Raw genomic sequence first — 19,379 nt, 5'->3', positions numbered from 1 at the left:
GACTTCTTCAGTTTTTTCTAAGACAGGAACTGAGTTAAATAAATGAATGCAAGAGCCACCACAGGGAGAAAAAAAACCAACACATTATTCCAAAAGCAGCAGACATCAGTCCCTCAATCTACACAATATAGAATGCTAATGTGCTCTATTTTTTTTTTTTTTTTTTTTTTGCTCTGCAGTCAAACCACCATAAGCAGAATTTCTCACAACTGTGCAACTAACATTCATGTGACTTTGAGAGCCTCTGGTTTCATAAAAAAACATACAATAATTTTCAGTATACCATGAAAAATTCTGAAAATGGATTCAACACACAGTCAATCTTTTTTTCCCCACATTTCCAGCTACATTTCCTGTACTATTACCTTAAAAATTCACAGGAAAGCCCCAGCCAGGGCTATGGGTAACACACATGGGTGGATCGGTCCCATGAGCTCTACAAAGAATTAACAAAAAGAGGCAGACTAAAATTTTACAACACCTACATATATAATAGGTATATATATATATACATATAGGCTATAGAGTATAAAACAGTATGTGCTCTCGGGATTACTCCACGTGACCAAGCCGTGCCAGCTCCTATGGTAAATGACAAATTTTGTTTTTATGGTAGATTGTAAATGAAACTTACCATTAAATTTAAACGCTTTGGAGCTGGAGAAGATCCCATCTTGCTGGTCCATCCCCAAGAGAGGATTCAATCACACTGCTGGGCAGAGACCAAGCTTGCATCTAATTGCTCCAGAGACAAGCCCAGGACGTGAGCAGATCCATGTTTTTGCACGGTACCACTCACGTGCCCTGCGTTACATACATGCCCTGCAAACTGCAGCTTGTAAAAGGGAAGCAGATTAACCAGCGGCTCTTTTTAACACAGCCAACCTTAAGGACATCTGAACCGAGGGCACAGCTTGGGGCATCAAAGGGGAGACAGGGCACTCTCAGTTGCAGACAAGCACGGGCTTTCTGCCACCAAAATGTCCCCACTCCATTCCATCATGTTATTCTCAAAACAGCTGCTCCCCACTGGTGCTGCCCAAGTGTTTAATTACACTGGGTGAGCATTGTGAGCCTGCTGCTGCCTCTGCCTCACACAGGGAAGGGATGTGTTTGTACCAACCAACCATCAGCACCAGCACTGGAAACACGTTGCATGGCAAGGCCCAGCATCAGGGCCCAGACAGGATGATGGTGGCCATCACCTGCAGCACAACTCTCAGCCCACCCCTTCCCTGGCACAGAGGCACCTCCTCACTGCTTGGGCCTATGGTCAAAACCCAGGAAGGCCCTCGGACCCTTCTGCAAGCACAGCATCTCTGAAGCACCCTGACGAAGCGGCACATGAAATCTGAACACGTATCACTGCAAATGTTGGCTCAACACGCCCTTGCCTTAAGAGGTGAAGGAATCAACTCTTGTTTTTCTTTTCAGGATGTAACACCAGCTGGTACCAAGGAAAACAGAGGTGGAAATACTTCTGAAAAGCCCTTTTCAAAACATCTGCATTCACATGCCAGATGACAGAACAAGTTCACACGTTGTATGATGCAGGGAGCAGACAAGGGATTTCTCCCTTCAGGGCAGACATTTTCCAGTGAAGGGACAGCTGGTGTTTCCTCCAATTACCTGCATGTTTTCGCTCAGCTCCAGTGAGTGGAAAACACCAATAGGAGGACTTACAAATCCTGCAGTTTATAACTCTTCTGGCCCACATCTTTTACTTGTGTACGAAAATTGAGCAAGACAACTAACAGAACCCTAACAGAGTTCCTGCATCCCCCGCTGCAGGCTCCTAGGCAGCAAGCCCTGCCCACACAGAAATTTTAAAAACAAAAATAAAAATATCAGAGTTGTAACTACAGCTTTAATTACATTCCACTTTCATTATGATTTTTCTTTTAGTTGCTCTCTTTAGCCTGTTCTCAGTGGCTGCCTCTTGCAGACATTTCCAAACTGTAGCACATGCTTTAGTGACTATCAGTTTCACTTGCTCTTTACTTGACTTTTTCCCAGCAGTAAAATAGGAGTGAACAGTCTATAAGTTTCTCCCTTGTAAAGCACTGTACAGCAAGTTTAAATGACAACCTTGTCTTCACCACTTTTGGAAAGGCTCAGTGCACCAGTGGGGTTTCACGTAGCACATGGTCCTCCTCCTGGATGAGATAACTAGGCTATGGAAGACACCACAGAGAGCTGGGAAACAGGATGGAAGAGTAGAAGTGAAACATAAGCAGTGTTAGACATCTGTCTCCCATTTTTGTGAGGTTATAGAACACTCACAAGCTCCAAGGGAGAGCTCCTACCCAAGCTAGAAGACTGCTCTGCAGTGGTCTTTCCTGGGTCACTTAAACTCTCTCGATTAATAAATGAACTATATGCAATTGCCAGTTACACACTCATCTGTTAACTTTCACAAGCAGCTGGCAAGAAATGATAGGGCAGTTGTTTAAAACTGTAAGAATATTACATAAGTTAGTGTTGAAAGTAACAGCGTCATCAATCCCAAGGACAGGCAAAAGCTGCACGTCCCAGACCTGTAAGCGGTCGATTGAGTGTTTCAGCAAGAGGATCAGAGAATAGCTTTTGGGTTGGAAGGGACCCAAAAGGTCATTTAGTTCCAACTAGAATGGTGAGTGCAGAGTAAAGAGCAACAAGAGGGTCCTAGAGGGGACAACCCCACTGCCCTGAAGAGCTGAGGCCTCGCAGCTCAAATCACATTCAGTGGAAACCAAGATATGTTATTGACCTGTTGGTTCAGTAACACTACATTTACATCGCTTATGGCCTGAACTCATTTCAGGAGATGCAGCCTGAAGGAACACTCTAGTTTCCCATGGTGGATATCTACGCTCTTCAAATTCAGTAATTATTGCAATGAGCATCTATTTGCCACATCATGGATGTACAACACATCTGTCTGCTTAAGATGGGAACCTTGAAGAGAGCATCTTCCCAGGTGCAGCCTCTCTGGATAGCTCTTGCGTTCCTGTGTTTGTCTCTGGAGGACTCTGGTTCCTTCTGCTCCCAAGCTTTTGTTCTGAGTGGGAAGCAGGCTGCTGCAGCACAGCTGCTCTCCCTAACTCCAATCACCTCCCTACCTCTGATCACCCTCACTCCCTACCCTCCAAGCATGGAAAGTAACAGAGCCAAGAGCACCCTGAGCCTCTCAAGTGATGAGCACAAGCAGGCAGCAAGGCATCAGCTGCACTACTGCTCAGTTTAAATGGTTAAATCTCCTCTTCAAAAGCACGCTTCAGATAATCAAAATTTTAGGCATCTGGTCCATCGTAGCACAGCCACACGATTTGGGAGCCTGGTCCAGCCCCAAGCCTGAGGCTGGCAGGAACAGCGGTGCTGCAGCTGGCCCTTACTTCCCCATACTCAAGTGTTATCTGACCAAAGAAGGAAAAGGAAAGAAAAAAAAAAAAAAAGAGAAAAATCTGGATTCCTGTAAGCAGACCTCGGGGGCAACTCAGGAATATCATCTTTTTTCAGGGGACACTTGGCAGAGCAGGGGTGCTTGTGCTGCTGCCGTGTGTGTATGTGTGTGCGCGCGTGCGTGCATGTGCGTTGTTTCTTCAATGAAAAAGGGTAAGTATCCAGAGAGGGGAAAAAAAGAAAAAAAAGAAAAAAAAAGAAAGAACAGACACAAAATTAAACAATCTACCTTAAAATAAACTCTGCAGTATTATCTGTCTCTTGTCAAAAGTTATTAGTGAATAAAAGTGACAGACTGTCTCCTAAGATACATTCCATGTCCAAGCGACATACCTAAAGCTTGTCAGAGACTTCCCTCTGTTGATGTGTCTGCTTATCCTTAGTGCCCACGCATCTTCCATTGCAGTGCATTCTTGTATGGTGGAAGCACTTGATTTATTTGCTGAAAGGAAGAGAATACTTTTTTCCCACCTAATTTTACTCTTCTGATTCTACAGGTCTTTGTTCCTCATAAAACAGAAAAGTTCTCGACTAAAACCAGACTCCACATAATTATTTTTCCTTAAAAATAGAGTCAATAAAGCTAGCAGATGCAAACAAAAAATGGAAACGATCTATCAAATCTAGCAAACAGGTCTTCCTTTGTTGCACATTCTTCACGTTAAAAAATTACTAGTGGTCAGCATTAAAACCAGACAAATTGCACGGTGCTTTGGGGAATAAGGAGAAAAAACAACTCTCGTAGACAAGTTACAGGAACAGATGAACAAGATGTTGCCTCAGTCCAGACAGCAGTTATCTGCTGCGAGCTTGGTGTCTGCTCTCCATCCCTCGCTGAATGTTGCAAGCAGGGTCTCTGTCTAACATTCCAAATCAAAACTGAAAATTCAGACCCAGCCAACTCTGGGGGTTGTTTGAAAACCGAAGTTCAGCCACAGCTTTGATGTGGTTGTGGACTGGGTGCATTCCCATGAAGTTTTAGTTCTTGTTGAAGCTGCAGAAGGGCGGAGCAAGGACACTCAGCACACTCAGGAGGAGAGTTCTACCATGAGGGCAGTGTGGAAAGGGTTTGCTATGTGGTGGTATGTACTGTACAACCAGAAACATTCAGAGATGAAAAAAATAGTTGAAGAGTTGTAGTTCCTGTTAGAATAAACTTTAAATGAAAATTAAAACAAGCTAATAAAGGGAACTGCAGATTGGACAGATTGGGAACAAACCAAACTGCCTGGATTTCACCCATGCTAACAAAAGAGGAACGTGCAAAGTCACCATGATCCGATCTTCATTTCTTCACAAGAAGCCATCCCATCACCAGACCCTGCATCCCTGTGCTGCATCAGAGGGTCACAGGACACCCTTCCACAGCACTAATGACAGGAGACAGTTCCCACAGTGCCCAAGGCCACCTGGTCGATGGTGAATTGATCTTATCAATTTATTATCAATTTAACCTTAACCTTCATTTAGACAATAAAACACAATTTTTTTCTTTTGTTTCTTCATCTATTTGTTGTTGGGAAACAACATGAACTGTGCCTTCTTCATATTGGCAACACCCACTTTCATTTATGTTTAACGTAATGCAACTTCTGTGGTGCCAGATAACAGCCACACACTTCTTACCCATCTCTGTGACCAGCCCATAGCACGAAGTACCTGCAGGTCACTGCCATTTTCAACTGCTCTACAGAGCACCCAAATATCAGCAGAATGCTTTTTCACCATACCGCACCATCCAGCTGCACAGCCAGCCTTCAAATTGCAAAGGAAGATCCCCAGCATCCTCCCAAGGTAGCACAGAAAGAAGATGGCTCATGGCTGAGCCCCAAGGAGCCCCCAGTCACAGAGGATTTCAGCTTTTGATATGGTTACATTAAAATCCTATCTGCCTCTGTGACTTCAATGAAATTTTTGTGTTCTGCATCAAAACCAAAACTGGCGAACAAAAACAAAGAACTTGACACCTACAGCCTCCAATACATAAACAACTGATTGTTTCCATAGAAAATTAGAGAACAGAGAAACTGAAGTAACTCTAGGAAAAAAAAAAAAAAAAGAGAATCCCTAATTTTGTAATAAAGGCCACGTGGTCTGCTTTGCTGAGCACAGAACTGGAAAGGTATAACCACTGGCTTTAACCAAAGTATTACTATATAAACCAAAGTATTACTGCTGATGCCATCCATGGCTATGAGCCATTTTCCTCCACCTCAGGACATGTTCCTGGGTCTCAGTCAATGGGAACTCCAGGACTCACCTTACGTAAGAGAACATAAGGGGAATCAAATACTGAACACTTGATCTAAACTCAGATCAAACACAGAGCGACCTTGCTTCAAAGCAGGAACTCAGGAGAAATACAAAAGAAAACCAACATTATTGCCTGAACTTAAGATATTGAACTTCAATCTCTTATCTGTACACATTTAAACCATTTTGGTTTGAGTTGTACACATTTATTTATACTTCCAATTTGGAAAAAGCTCCATATAGCAAACACATAATGGTAATGGCACATGGAAGTTAGATATTACAAACATCTTTTGTGAGATTTAAATCACCACTACACCACACTCCACTCTGAATTCTAACCTAATTTGGTAACAAGCCAATATTCTGAGCACCATCCTACAAACAGCATGATCCCAAACTCAACTTCATCTCCAGAGCCATCACCATAAGCAAAAAGTCTCCGAAAAATAACCCTGGGATTGAAAGTTCACACAAGGAGGAGTGCTTGCAAAGGCTTTGGATGCAAGCTGAAACCCCACTTAGTTACAAATATTTTATTGTGGAAAAGGATGTGGAAACACAAAATAAGTTAAAGTGATAAAGAGACCTGAATAGAAAATCTGTGGTTATAAATGGAACAGTTGCAGTAAGCAGATAGTTCTGTACATCCACATCTGTTCCAGTTCAAAACAGTTCATGTGAACCAGGGGAAGAAACTATTTTTTCTTTTAGCTCCACTGCTCTGGACCTATCTGCTTCAGGCTAGGGCAGGGACTAGGAAGAGGGAGAAACCACCACTGGTGCACTGGCTCACTGTTCAGAGTTTTAACGAGATGGAGCAGCCCCTGCACATCTCCCATTGCCTTCACCCTCTTCCCCCATTTAAAACACTTTCCAAAGAGAGCAAAAGCATTTGCAAATACTTAAGGCAATCAAAGCTATTTGTTTTTGCTAAAAACCAAGGCATTGGTAACTTAACAAAACCTCTGTTTTTGCTTCTCTACTCACAGATAGTTTCTGTTTCACAACTATCCCTTCTGGGGCCACTTTGATGATAACGTGGGAAAAGCAGGCAGAATAGCCAAACAGGGAAATAAATATATAAAAATAGCGAGGCCGCTCCAGAACTCACTCAGGTTCCAGAGGAGCTCAAATTTCCTGCCTGTGGATGTCTGAGACACTTTCCCTCCGTGCCCAAGTTCAGTCTCTGTTTCTGTGATGGCCTGTTTTCTCCCCTTTTGGAATCTTAAAAATAAAATAGTAAGAAAGAAAGCGTCTGGGAAAAGGATGCGGTACAGGGAGCCATGATATCAAACTTGGCACAAGCTGAAGTTGGCTGCCCATTTTATATTGACGACACCAAACTCAAGAGGAAGGACCCTCCCCTGCAATAATCTGGTTATGAGAAATCAATATTTTCCTACTTCCATGATTAAATGACAGCCTTCACGCACCCTTCACACAGTGCCTGATATTTAAATGTCTTAACAAAAAATAAAATAAAATAAAATTTAAAATAATTAGTTGCTCACACAGAGATTGAAATACATTCACTAAGGTTCCTGAATTTATTTTCCACTTGCAAAAACATAAAAGCTTCCTGCAAGTGAGTCTCCATAGGAAACTCCTGCAGCTGACAGACCACATGCACACGCCAGTCAATACAAAGTAATTGCTGGACTGGAATCAATTGCAGGCTCCCAGGAACTGCTTCAACTGGATTTTACTTGAGAGATTTAGTGCTGTAACTAGCGAGAAGCTGAGCTCCTCAGATACCATTAGATGTGTGCATCCTTGCCAAAATGAAGACAAATGGTAAAGCTCACAGTGTGCTAGAGCAGAGCTCATCAGAAGCCACCCATGAGGCACGGGACCCTGCGCATTGCCACCCTCCATCTCTAAAGAACATCCTCCACCTTCTTCTTCCATGAAATAATTCTCCAAGCTCCTCAGAGAGATGCCTAAGTGAAGGAGCAGGATTTCACATCAAAACACTGCTCGCACAGAATGGCAAACATACTACAGGTTTCCCTCAAAAACCCAGAGGCACGGATGCTAGCAAGACAAACAGTTGCCCACTTTCGCCAAAATCAGGGCTATCTGCCTGCTTAAGTGCTTTACTGGACAAGGGCCAGAGGGCACAGCAAATTGCAGGATGCAGCCCCTATAAACTATTCTGAGAAAATATACTGAAGAGAAGAAGGGAAAGCTTTCATTAATTTATATTATAAAGACAACAAAGATGTTGTTTTGGAAACAAGAGTCTAGCTGTTTTAACTGGAAATTTGCTAGCACAATGCTACAAGGACAAAGCTTAAAAAAATAAAGTAATTCATCCGCCACTTAGAAACTATTAGCCTTAAAAGACAGATTTGATGTCTGTGCCTCTGATATGATACTAGGATGCTTAAAATCTAAACTCAAATCTATTTCTGCTCTTCCATTGGTAACTGGTATGTGTTGGGTTTTTTTGGGGGGTGGGCAGGAGAGGTTTAATTATTATTATCCATCTACTTACTTATCTTGCCAGATGAACTTAAATGTGGCAAATTAATTGATAATACTCCAATTGCAACACACAGAAGACAGGCTATTAGAGTGGTATTGATGTACAGCTATCTTGCTGTAGATGATCAGTTGTTACTCTTAGCCATTCATTCCTCAAGGAAAGCTCTGGACTGCATATTTAAAATATAAATTATTTCATTTAAAATGACATGCAGCTGTTCCCTGCAAAGTAAGCAGCAGAGAAATCCAGCATGGCCTGATAAAACTCTGCTCTGGACAGCCTGACCCCATTTAAGTGGGGGGCAGACCCACACCACTGTTTCTTCCACTCCCAAAACCCACATAATACATGTGGCTACGCCCTGGGCAGGCGTTATGAGTTCATCAAGTGAACTGAAATGACAATTCTTGCTTTTGTTACCTGCCAAACGCCTAAATTCAACACAGTAGTTCCTGGTATATAAAATAAGTTCTGCTGCAGGAAATGGAAACGATGAGAAAGGAGGCAGTGGGCTCTCTGAAAGGTTCCCTGAAGGCTATGAAGTCTTTTAAGATCTGTGGCTAAAGAAATATTTTGCACTTGCATGTACAAAAGGGTTAGGACAGGGTGTCTGCACTCAGCCTTTGCCTCTCAGCCTGGCTTCCCACCACATGAGCTAAAGGAGGACACGCTGCACATCCTCCCGTACAATTGTTACAGGATCTGTTCCTATTATGAGAGCCCAAACGTCCTCTGGTGCCTCAAGGCACACAGGGTGAAATAATTCTACAAAGTGACTGAATTTGAAATACCAGTCTGTAGCATAGAAATAGTTGTCCTTGATAGCTGAGGTATGTCCTCCTGATGTACCTAAAGATGTTCTCTCTTCTCTTCCAGCCAGTCTCAGCTATCTGCCAAAGGGGTTATTGACAGCAATTGTGAAGAGGAAATAGCACTTCAGATCTATGTCCCCATCAGTGTCAACACTAAACCCTAGCAAGCTGTTCACACACAGACTTAAGGAACTGACAAACACAACTCTGATGCCCGCATCCCTGGAAAACTATGACATTGCAACAAGATATTCGGGACTCAATACTCAGAGAATCACTGAATGAATTGGGTTGGACGGGATCTTAAAGACCATCTAGTTATGACCCCAGTGGACAGGGACACCTTCCACTTGATCAAGTTCCCCAAATCCTCTTACGAAAGGCTTTCATTTAACTCAAAGTAACTGTAAACATGCATCCAGAGCAAAGGTTGTTGGCTTTGGAAGCTTTGAGCTGTTTTAATTAACAGGATAGTAAAGAGTGAAGAATGCAAAGCTTTGGCAATATCCAACTGAACAGATCCCAAAAAAGCATTCACATTCACCAAACAGCAGCTCCAAGAACAGCTGTGGATGAAGGTAGACAGGTAGAGTTCATAATGAAGGGAGAAAGAGGGGAAGGAAGTAAAATTTCCGTAAGAAACAATACAGATGTGGTACACATGGAAATGAGGCAAGTGTATGTATTGGCAAGGTTAGAAAAGATACAGGGATAGCGAGAGGAGCACGGGAATGTAATGCCATCTCCTACTACATACAGCATCAAGTGTTACACCCCAAATAGACTGCCCAGACTTTCAATAGAGCTGAATTGAATGTATTTCATCTTCGGAAATGAAAATGAAGGGTTTCTCAACTTGTGTCTTCTATACAATCAGTTATTCTGATTAAAGACGGAAAATATGGAATATTTGGACATTCACCCTGCATTACTCTGCTTGGGAGAAAGCCCTCTTCCTGCATAGGACACCAAACCAGCCCTATTATCCACACCATGATATGTGGATACACTAAGATTCAAACAGCGCAGATTCAAACTGTTCAGTATACCTTATAAGGTGCTTTTCTTATTTAATTTACGTTATAATATGCTTTATATACCCCAAAACGTGCAGATACCCTTCTTCACAACAGAGAGGCCCTCCCAAGCTACTCCATATCATAGAATCTTATGTCCTGGGGTGAGAAATAATGCTTAGCATGTTTTAGATCAGATACTAGACATTTCTCACAAATAAAATATTACCACATTATGATCCACAGTACAGAGCAGCCTTTAATTCTAGTAGGCAATCAATCATCACAGAAGGGAGATCATTTCCCAAAAAAAACCAATAACACTAATTTATTTTCAGATCTGTTTGATTCAAGTTTATGATTTGTCTGGGACATGGAATCAACAATATGATGAATTGAATACATCTCCTGAAAGACTAAATTTATTAAAGTACATTGCTTGAGCTGATTAAATGAAAGCAACCATTGGTTTGGACATCGGCTTGATCAATAGTAGGGATAATGCTGGAGAAATAATTAACTGGAACCTCACTTGGGTTTTATCATTTTAAGGATAAACTAAGGTGATCACTTTTTCACTGCCTCTTCACACACAAGGCCTCTGCAGCACAGCCCAGAGCCATCCCTGCCTGTCCTTATCCCCATCCTTGCTTCGCAGCTCCCACACTCAGCTGGAAACCAGGATAAAGCCTGGCTCCAAGTCCTCACTCAGTGTCTGGGGCTCAGCTCTGTTTATACTCCTGTGAGCTGAAGAATGACGATGACTAGTAGCTATATAGATAAATAAAGTATATTAAGTCACAGGAAGTAAAAAGGGAAAACTATTAATTTATTTTTAGAATCCTGTTCTTGCCATTCATCAAAAAAGAACATTCAAAAGTATGCAGCAAGATACAAGCATCTGGCTGAGGTTAGCTGACCACATACCAGCATTCAGACTACACACAGAGCCATTTTCCTTTTTTGGGCCAGGCAGACCTGGTGCCAGGGAGCATAGGACACTGACAATAACGGGGCAGTTCCAGCAGACGTGGGGAACAGCCTTTCCACCAGCAAGCTACAGCTGTGTGGGCATGGCTGAGGCTCCCCATCCTTCCAGTGGCTCCACAGTCAATTCCTCCTTTTGGATACACCGTGTTACTACCAGTACATCCCAATCTGCTACACCCATGCCATCTACTAACAGCATCCAAAACTAAATACAGGGGAGAAGACCTTCATGCCTAGGTCAGCTCCTCCAGACGCAGGCCATGTCAACATCAAGCAAAACCAAACGCGTGATGTATTGTGGAGCTGGATGCTCAATTCCCCAAAAACAAGCAGCAAATGCAGTCCACCCACACAACCCTTCTTCCCATCCTATTGCCAAAATAGCATGCATACATCAGTAGAAAGCCTTTTCAAGACAATAGTGCCACAACACATGGTGATGAATTTAATGACATTTGCATAAAAGCTTCCATCTTTTGCAGTCTGCAGTAGATTTTTTTTCTGGGCAATCATACCAGAAGCATAAAGTCATGCCATATTTTGAATCTATGCCTGCCAAAATCCGGGAAGAATTGCAAAGCACACTCATTGACATATCCTGCAGTACATTGCCAGCCAAGATGCTATAGTACAAATGAGTGGACATAAATAACAGCACAAGATCCACTTCTGCCACTCTTCTTATACCAAAGGAGCAAAAACCCAACATGTAGAAAGAAGCTTCACCCCAAAACCTCCACATCAGAGGTCTTATTCTTCTCAAGAAGAATTATAGGACTGCCACTGTATCATGCTAAAAAAGCTTTAAGGTGACTCCAGAAGACTCAGCATTCATTACCTGTGCCTTCACGATACTGCTGAAGCCAGTAACTGCTCAATTTCTGTATATACTTTTTCAAAGTGCACCCTCAGTCTGCACTTTCAGTTGCCAGCCTTTTCCCTTTTTTACTGAGTGCTGTAAAATGTGTTTTTCTCTCTGTGGGCAGCTTTCCTTGGAGAACCTTCCTTATCACACACAGATGCCTATCACATATTCCAAGTTTGTTCTGCAAGTGGTGCATGAGCTGATATCAATAAGTAAGTACATGAGGCAACAAATATTTGCAATGTGTTTAGAAAACAAAGTGTTTCCTCCTCACAGTGTATGCTCCCTCTGCATAGGATACAAACAGTGGGAGAGGTAAGGCATCAGGACCAGCAGCACAGAACTTGCAACCACTGAAGCCAGGATATAAAAAAAAGTAATTTATAAAAATTAAAAGAAACAGTTAACACCTGCACACTACTTAACCTTTCCACAACAGGTTTCAGATTTTAAAACTCCCTCAGAGCACTTACAGTTGTGCATAACAAGTCATAGACTCGTGTCAGTTTACAAAAGAAAGAAATTGCATTTTTTGGAGTGCAGTCAGAGAGGACAATTTTGATGATTATGTATATTATTAATATTCCACTCAGAGGAGTAAGAACGCACAAGCAAGCTCTCGCATTGACTCAGAGCTGCCAAGAACAAATCAGGTATGCAGATATGGCAATGGGCAAAGATACTGCAAGGAGATGGCACGGGATCTCCATCCTTCCATCAGGTCAGATCTGGAAATAGCTTCCATAGCAGCTGGAAGCACAGACTGCCAGGGAAAGGCTCAGAGATGGGAACTGGAAGAAAAGGGAAAGCAGCAGAACCTGGGGCGGCAGTGAGGCTGAGAGCCCTGGGGACAAGCCAGTATGGCAGAGTGTGACATGGAGTGTGTGAAGAGTGGGGATACAGCCCAGCTGTCCCAGGACAGTGGCTGAAAGAAGGCGAGGAAGCACACGGAAGGGCCAGCCTCCCCTGCTGGGCTGGAGCAGCACTCTCAGAGGCATTGGGGTGAGGGTAGGAAACTGAAGGCTAAGCCAAATAAACACATCTCTTCTTCCCGTGGGTGCACAGGGGCAGGCCTGGGGCAGAGGCTGTGACTAATGCAGCTGAGGCTGCTCTGCTTCCTGCGCCTGGGAGCGGGACGGGCGGCTTCTGAAAGGCCTGCGCGTGCCATAAATTACCTTGTGTGACAACCGAGGCATCACCGCCTCGTCGCTCTTCAAAGCGCTGGAAATAAGCTGCACGTTGCTGCTGACATCACCCTGTGATGTGACACCAGCCCAGCAGCCGGCATGGGGTGGCTTAGCATCGCAGAATGTGGTGGTGCCATGGGTTCCCACTGGGCATTCCTCAAACTGGTCATTGGTACAGCTGCCTGTGGAACATACCAAGCTGAGGGCTGACCCATACAGTGACTGAACAACTGTGTGGAATGAAGCAGGGGGAAAATAAGCGAGCTCCGTGCTCCTCAACCTTTTGCACAGTAATGCTCTGAAGCCTATCCTGTCCGCCACAGTCCCCTCTGCTCTTCCCTGCCCACAAACTGATCCTAATTTAAAACCAGCTGTATTTTCCAGCCACAGCATGTCCCTAAGCATTTCCTTTTCTCAAAATCACCAGAAGCCAAAGGGTGTAATTAACGTCAAAAGGGCCGTTTTTGCCTTGTGGATGCCAATACCACCCCTTCCCAGGGCCGCTCTCCTGCCTGCTCACTCTGCCTCCTCATTCCCCATCCCCTCTACATCTCTGTGGCCCAGCCGCAGAAATTAATAAGTTATTAGTACAAATTAAAATATTACATTAATGATGTACGTGAGCGCAAGTTACAGAGCTGGAAAAGAAGTCCTAATTAAATCAATATGGTTATTAGTCCCCTGTCATCTCTGATTAATTATTAGCTTAATATGCTTCATCATTTTTGCTGTTAATAGAATTGTTGCAGCACTACCACAGGGAGATGGGTGCTGCAGAGGAGTCGATGGAGCCGTGCTGGGGGACCCTGCTCAGGCATGAGTGAAGTAATCCTGAGAAAAGAGGGGGAAACACCTCGCTTTCGCATACAACAGCCTCATCACATAAGAACTCCCATCGTTTTCAAAGGGATCCAGCTGATCTTTCAGGGGCTTTTTAACTGTTGATATGCAGGGGATGATGGCACGACTGTGCCAAGCTGCACCCCAAGCACTTGCCCCAGCGCCCCCATGCCTTACACTGGCAAGATGATCTACTCCAGGTCTTTCCCCAACCAACACAACACTGCCTTTTCAGCCACTTCTGCCCCAGCCCTTTCTTCACGCATCCTGGTTGCCCAGAGTGCAAGGAAGGAGCAGGCAGCAAGTCAGGAGCCATCACCTTCTGTGCCTGGGGCTGTGGGCAGGGCAGGGGCCAAGGACCCCCAGCCTCTTGTGCTACCTACAGAACCAAAGACAACATACCAAGGTCACCATCCAGCTCATTCCTAGAAAAACATGAAATAGTCTTTAGGTAACTCCAGCTGTATGGCAATACACCTCTCCTTTGCGCTTTTTTTTTTTTTTTTTTTTTTTTTTTCCTCCTGCCACCCTCCCTCTGATACCAGCTTTTCCTAACTCTGTCCCACCCCGGCTGCCTGCAGCAAGGCTTTGTAGGGATAAAGACCTGGTGCAATACAAATCTCCACCTGATCCTCCTCCAGCAACAAGTGCAGAACATGATCGAGGACTGACCAGGGCTAGCATTGCACTGCAGCGCATGGATCCATCAGGAGCTTCATCCCATAAATAGCTTCACAAACACACTCTTTGGGATACGATACCAACAGGAATATGCGTGTGCTTCCAGGAGCAAAGCTGCTCCTTGAACTCGCTAACAAAGCTGGTGCACAGTATTTGTGCTGCTGATGGGTGATTAAGAAATTAAATAGAGAATGCCACCGCAAATCATTATGCTGAGTTTCTCACAGATAAAGTGCCACTTGAACTTCCCAGGACTCGCCCTACCGCTGCCATTACCTCAGGATAAATGGCCACTTGCACAAAGCCAGAGCTTCGCAGTGCCAGTTTTGCCCCTTGCCCTCCTACAGCCATCCCTGATAACACCTCAGCCTCCATTCCACAACACACAGCACAGAGGACTTCCACCTCCTCCGTTCAACTCTGAACATGGGGCAGGCAGAATTCAGCAACCTCGTTCCCCAGTGCTGAGCTGCACAGCCCAGCTGCGCCGTATCACAGACTCAGAACCTGTTCCCTTCTCCTCCTGGTTGCTCCACCAGCCCATGGCGTACGGAGCATTTCAGAACTGGGCTGAGCTCCAGTTGAATGTTTGGCCATGTAGTAAGGAGACTCCAGGATAACGGTTTTCGTGGGAATCCAGAAAGAAGGAGTAAAGAAAAGGGCTCCCCACGCTATTTTTAGCTGCAAACAGTAAGATTTGGAATTTTGATTGTGAAGTATGGAATTCACAAATGGTGCCACACTAAATTTACTGCATTTATATACAATTCTGCAGGATAACCAAGGGGGTTACAGCATGTTCCTGGTTAGCATCTCAGCCCTAGCTTTATAGCCTCTAAACCAGGAGAAAAATGCGTTCAGTAAATAGTGCTTGTGAAATTTGTGCCCCAATGCGTGCACATGAGGATTTTCTGCACGTGGTGTATATGTGCATGCATGGTATCTTCTACAAACGCGTGTGTCAGTGCATGTGTGCACCCACAGCCACCGAGCTAGGATTTATTTCCACAGCAAAGCCAAGGAAATTCCCACCCCCTACCATTTAAGCGCTTGGCTCTTTGGCTCAAAACATTCTGCAACTTCTCAGCCAAGGAATGTATTTTCCCTTTCCAATATATATAATTTATTTTGCTGCACACGTTAGTTAATGATTCAGAGACACACCATTAAGCCAGTGCTGTGAGGACACTACCGACTGGCTGAGCAGACCCACTTCATTTTGTGAGACCTTTTTTGCTAGCCTGCCGCGGCACAGTGTGAAATGACAGCAGCCACTGAATCAAGGGTTTGTCTCATCTACTTCATACTCCAGCAATTCTTCATAATTAGCCTGGCTTCCTGAGGCTAGATGAGCTTTTAATTACTACATTAACGTAGATAAAGAAGACTTTATGCTGCTCTACGCTTCTGGGGGGTGGGGAAAGAACGCCGTTTTATTTCCCTACTACTTTGCAGAGATTACTCCGGGATCCGTAACACCGCTCGGCACCCCGCAGGGCAGCACCACCCGTAACACCGCTCCCGCAGCGCAGCGCGTCCCGCTCTCCTCTCCCCGCCGCACACTTACGTGGTCCCCACGGCGCGGCGGCAGGCAGCCTGTGCAGGTGGATCTCATCCTTATCCATCGCCCGTCGATCCCCGCAGCCCGGCTGAGGTACCAAACTCAACTTGCCAGGGTTCCTCCTCCCTCCTTTTTTTTTTTTCTTTTTTTTTTTTTTTCTTTTTTTTTTTCCGTCCCTTTTATCCTTTTCCTCTTCCTCCCCCCGCTCGGTGCACGGGGAGGGCTCGCTCACCCGCCGAGCGGCACCGCGCAGCGCCCCGCCGCCCCCCGGCCGACTTTAAATAAGGGCGCCGGGCGCCGGCCCGCCGGGAGCGCGGCCCTCCGCGGGGAGCCGGCCCTCCGCGTCACGCCGCCGCGCTCCCTCCCTCCTTTCTCCCCTCCCTTCCTCCCTCCCCGCCCGCGCCCCCCGCCCCGCGCGGAGCTCCGCGCCTACCTGCGCGGCTACGGCGCTGCCCTGACCTTGGGCGCCGGAGGGACGGCGGCAGCTGCGGCCGGGCGGGGGCAGCGCGGCCGACAAAGGTCAGCGCGCCCGCGGTGCCCGGCGAGAGCGGAGCGGTGCCGCGGGAGTTCGCCCGAGGCCAACCCTCGCCGTGCCCCGCGTGTGCCGGCTTTCACTGCGCGCAGCCGGCGAGGGATGCTCGGACGCGCTCAGCTGCAACCTGCCGGCCCCCGTGTCGCTCCGGTCCCGCTCTCGGCTTTCCTGTGTTACCCAAAGCGTACTGCGTTGTGGCTCGGGAGCCGCTAGGTTTTGAAAGTTTTCAAAACTTTCAACTTTCCTGGGAAGATCTGAGATTTGATGCGGTGGGTAGAGAATACGTCAGTTAAACATCAAATAAACGCAGGAATTTACTCACACGGGCTTCTTCATGGACTACAGTCCTTAGAGGCTCCAAAACCGAAGCAGGATGCTTTTAGGCTAGGTTTTATATCTTTTTACTTCTTCATAATTTTAGCACTTTTTTTTTTTTTTTTTGAGAAAGCTTGGATTTAATCTATTTTTAGAATGCACATTTTAGTTTACTATTTATTAGCTTATTATTAACAGAAGAGCAGATGAATAGATGGTGCTGTACAAAGCTCCATGTACCAGTTTGCCTTGCCAGAGATCAAAGGCGCTTGAGAGCAAGATCTCCTACTTACAACTACTTTGTTCTGGACTGAGTTTTGTAGCAGAACCAAATGTAGGTACAAGCCCAACCTATATATTTGTCTCATGAATACAAAACACAAAGAAATCTGGAAATGATGCTGGATTCCAGCATCCTATCTCACTCTGACCACAGGCTCCTCTGCTGCCCATGGCTGGGGAGGCACATGGGTGGGCACTTGGCAGGGCTGCACAGCTGGCACAGAGCTGGGTGCTCACCAGAACGTGGCCCTTGCTGCCCATCATAGAATCACTAAGGTCAGAAAGACTGTTTAGTCCAACCATCAACCCATCACTCATGCCCACTAAATCAAGTCACTCAGTGCCACATCCACCCTTTCCTTGAACACCTCCAGGGACTGTGACTCCATCACCTCCCTGGGCAGCCTATGCCAGTGCATCACTCACAATAAGAGGCCAGCCTCCACCTTGCTACAACCCCCTTTCAGGTCATTGTAGAGAGAAATACAGCTTCCCCTGAGCATCCTCTTCTCCATCACCCTATTGAAAGCCACACCAAAGGCCAGCTGAGCCAAAACATCATTTCATAATGAGGTTTAGGAAATTTTAGTCTGACAGGCAGCATGTCAAAAATTGAAGTTATACTCCAGCTAAACACATGAAATAAAAATTAAGCAGTAGACATTAAGCACCTGAACAAGGCTGGAGCATAAGTGTTAAAGAACAATATAAAAACAAAAAAATGGCCTAAAAAAAAAAATAAAATAAAATCAAACTATAGTAATTGTATGCAGTTATTTCAGAAGGCCCTGGCCTGGCCCAATTTTCATAGCAGTGGAAACCTCCAAGCACTGCCCCCACAGCACCAGGAGGCCAGGCACTTCTCCCTGCTCCATGCAGAAGCCTGAGCAGATCCCTCAGCTGCTTCAGAGAAGCCCACAGCTGGACACAGCTACAGGAGAATGGAAAAATCACACAGACAGACAAAAGGCTGCACGGCTGCCATCCGCTGGGATGTACCCACACCCTGTGGGCAGGCACAGAGCTGGGCTGGCATCAGTCAGGGTGCTGCTGTGCCCAGGATGGCAACTGAGCTGTAGGGACACTCAGGCCATGCGCAAGAGCAGAGGAAACGTGATTTGTCATTACAAGAGCCGCCGAGCTAAAATAGGCTGCAGGGCTGATAGGAGACAGCAGCTCTGTTGCAGTTTTCCTCCTTGGCATGTGATAAACCCACTGTGCCATCTCAACACATACTTGCAAGAAGAACAGCAAAGGGACAGGGAATCTACTTGTCTGTGCAATAAAACAAAAATGCTTTCCTAACAATTAGGAAGGAGACAGTGCTACTTGGCACCCACACCTACAGTAAGTGCATTTGCTGAAAATATTTATAGTTTGCTCCTGCAGAATGTACTGTGTACCTTTGTAACAACAATAACACAGCTCTCACCTCTTGTCATTTGAAGACAAGCACAGGCTCTGGGTGCTCATGCTGGAGGAGCGCTTGCTCGTGACACAGCCCCACTGGCCCCAGGGGCAGCCCTGCAGCTGCTCACAGTCGCCTTCAGATTTATTTTCCTGGCTGTTTCACTTTGGAGGCACACAGCGAGGCAGTCCCTGCAGCGGAGACACTCAGATAAGGACCACAGCCCTGGCAGCCACCCAGGGCCATGCCAGCACAGTCACATGGGGAAGGACGAGACCTGGCCATAGCTCAGCACAGCTGGTCCCACCCCCTGCTCATCACCCACATGCCAAGTAAAAGCAAACGGGTGAGTTGTAGTGTAAGCAGGGAATGAGATACTGGAGAGTCCTAAAAATCACAGACAGGATCTGTGAGGAAAAGAGGGAGTAGCTGTAACAGCAAAGACATACCCAGAGAAATTGGCAGGTGGTAATGCTAAGATAATCAGCTGGTGGTATTTCTGAATACATAGTATTATTAAATTACTCATAACATTAAATACAACCAAACTATGGATACAGAGTGTAGCTACATTTCATGCAATTCAACTAAGCACAGACTTTTTTTTTTTTTTTTTTTCTTTTAAGGGATGTGAACCACCCATTGAAATATAGGTTCGAGTGATGTCTTCTGTACAGAGCAGTCTGGCTATAATTTTCAGCTGTG

At 45.4% G+C, this 19,379-nt stretch overlaps 1 protein-coding gene across 7 annotated transcripts in view; it reads right to left on the bottom strand.

Moving 5' to 3' along the window:
- The window catches only part of ANO1 (anoctamin 1), a 77,387-nt gene extending 58,516 nt beyond the window's left edge, over positions 1 to 18,871 (bottom strand). For 4 of the 7 annotated variants that reach the window (XM_048947345.1, XM_048947346.1, XM_048947348.1 and 1 more), the window contains exon 1: positions 16,144 to 16,294. In XM_048947345.1, coding sequence (XP_048803302.1) covers positions 16,144 to 16,201 — 58 coding nt within the window. In that variant the 5' untranslated portion in view covers positions 16,202 to 16,294. Of the gene's footprint in view, positions 1 to 16,143; positions 16,297 to 16,570; positions 16,666 to 18,698 lie in introns of those variants that run through there. The other 3 variants (XM_048947347.1, XM_048947351.1, XM_048947352.1) reach the window with 3 other exon arrangements.
- Between the last annotated feature and the right edge of the window lie 508 nt (positions 18,872 to 19,379).

The sequence above is a fragment of the Lagopus muta genome, chromosome 6 (genome assembly GCF_023343835.1).
Source record: "Lagopus muta isolate bLagMut1 chromosome 6, bLagMut1 primary, whole genome shotgun sequence".
NCBI lineage: Eukaryota > Metazoa > Chordata > Aves > Galliformes > Phasianidae > Lagopus > Lagopus muta.
The sequence above is the reverse complement of the archived record's forward strand: the minus strand, read 5'-3'. Positions and strand labels throughout refer to the sequence as shown.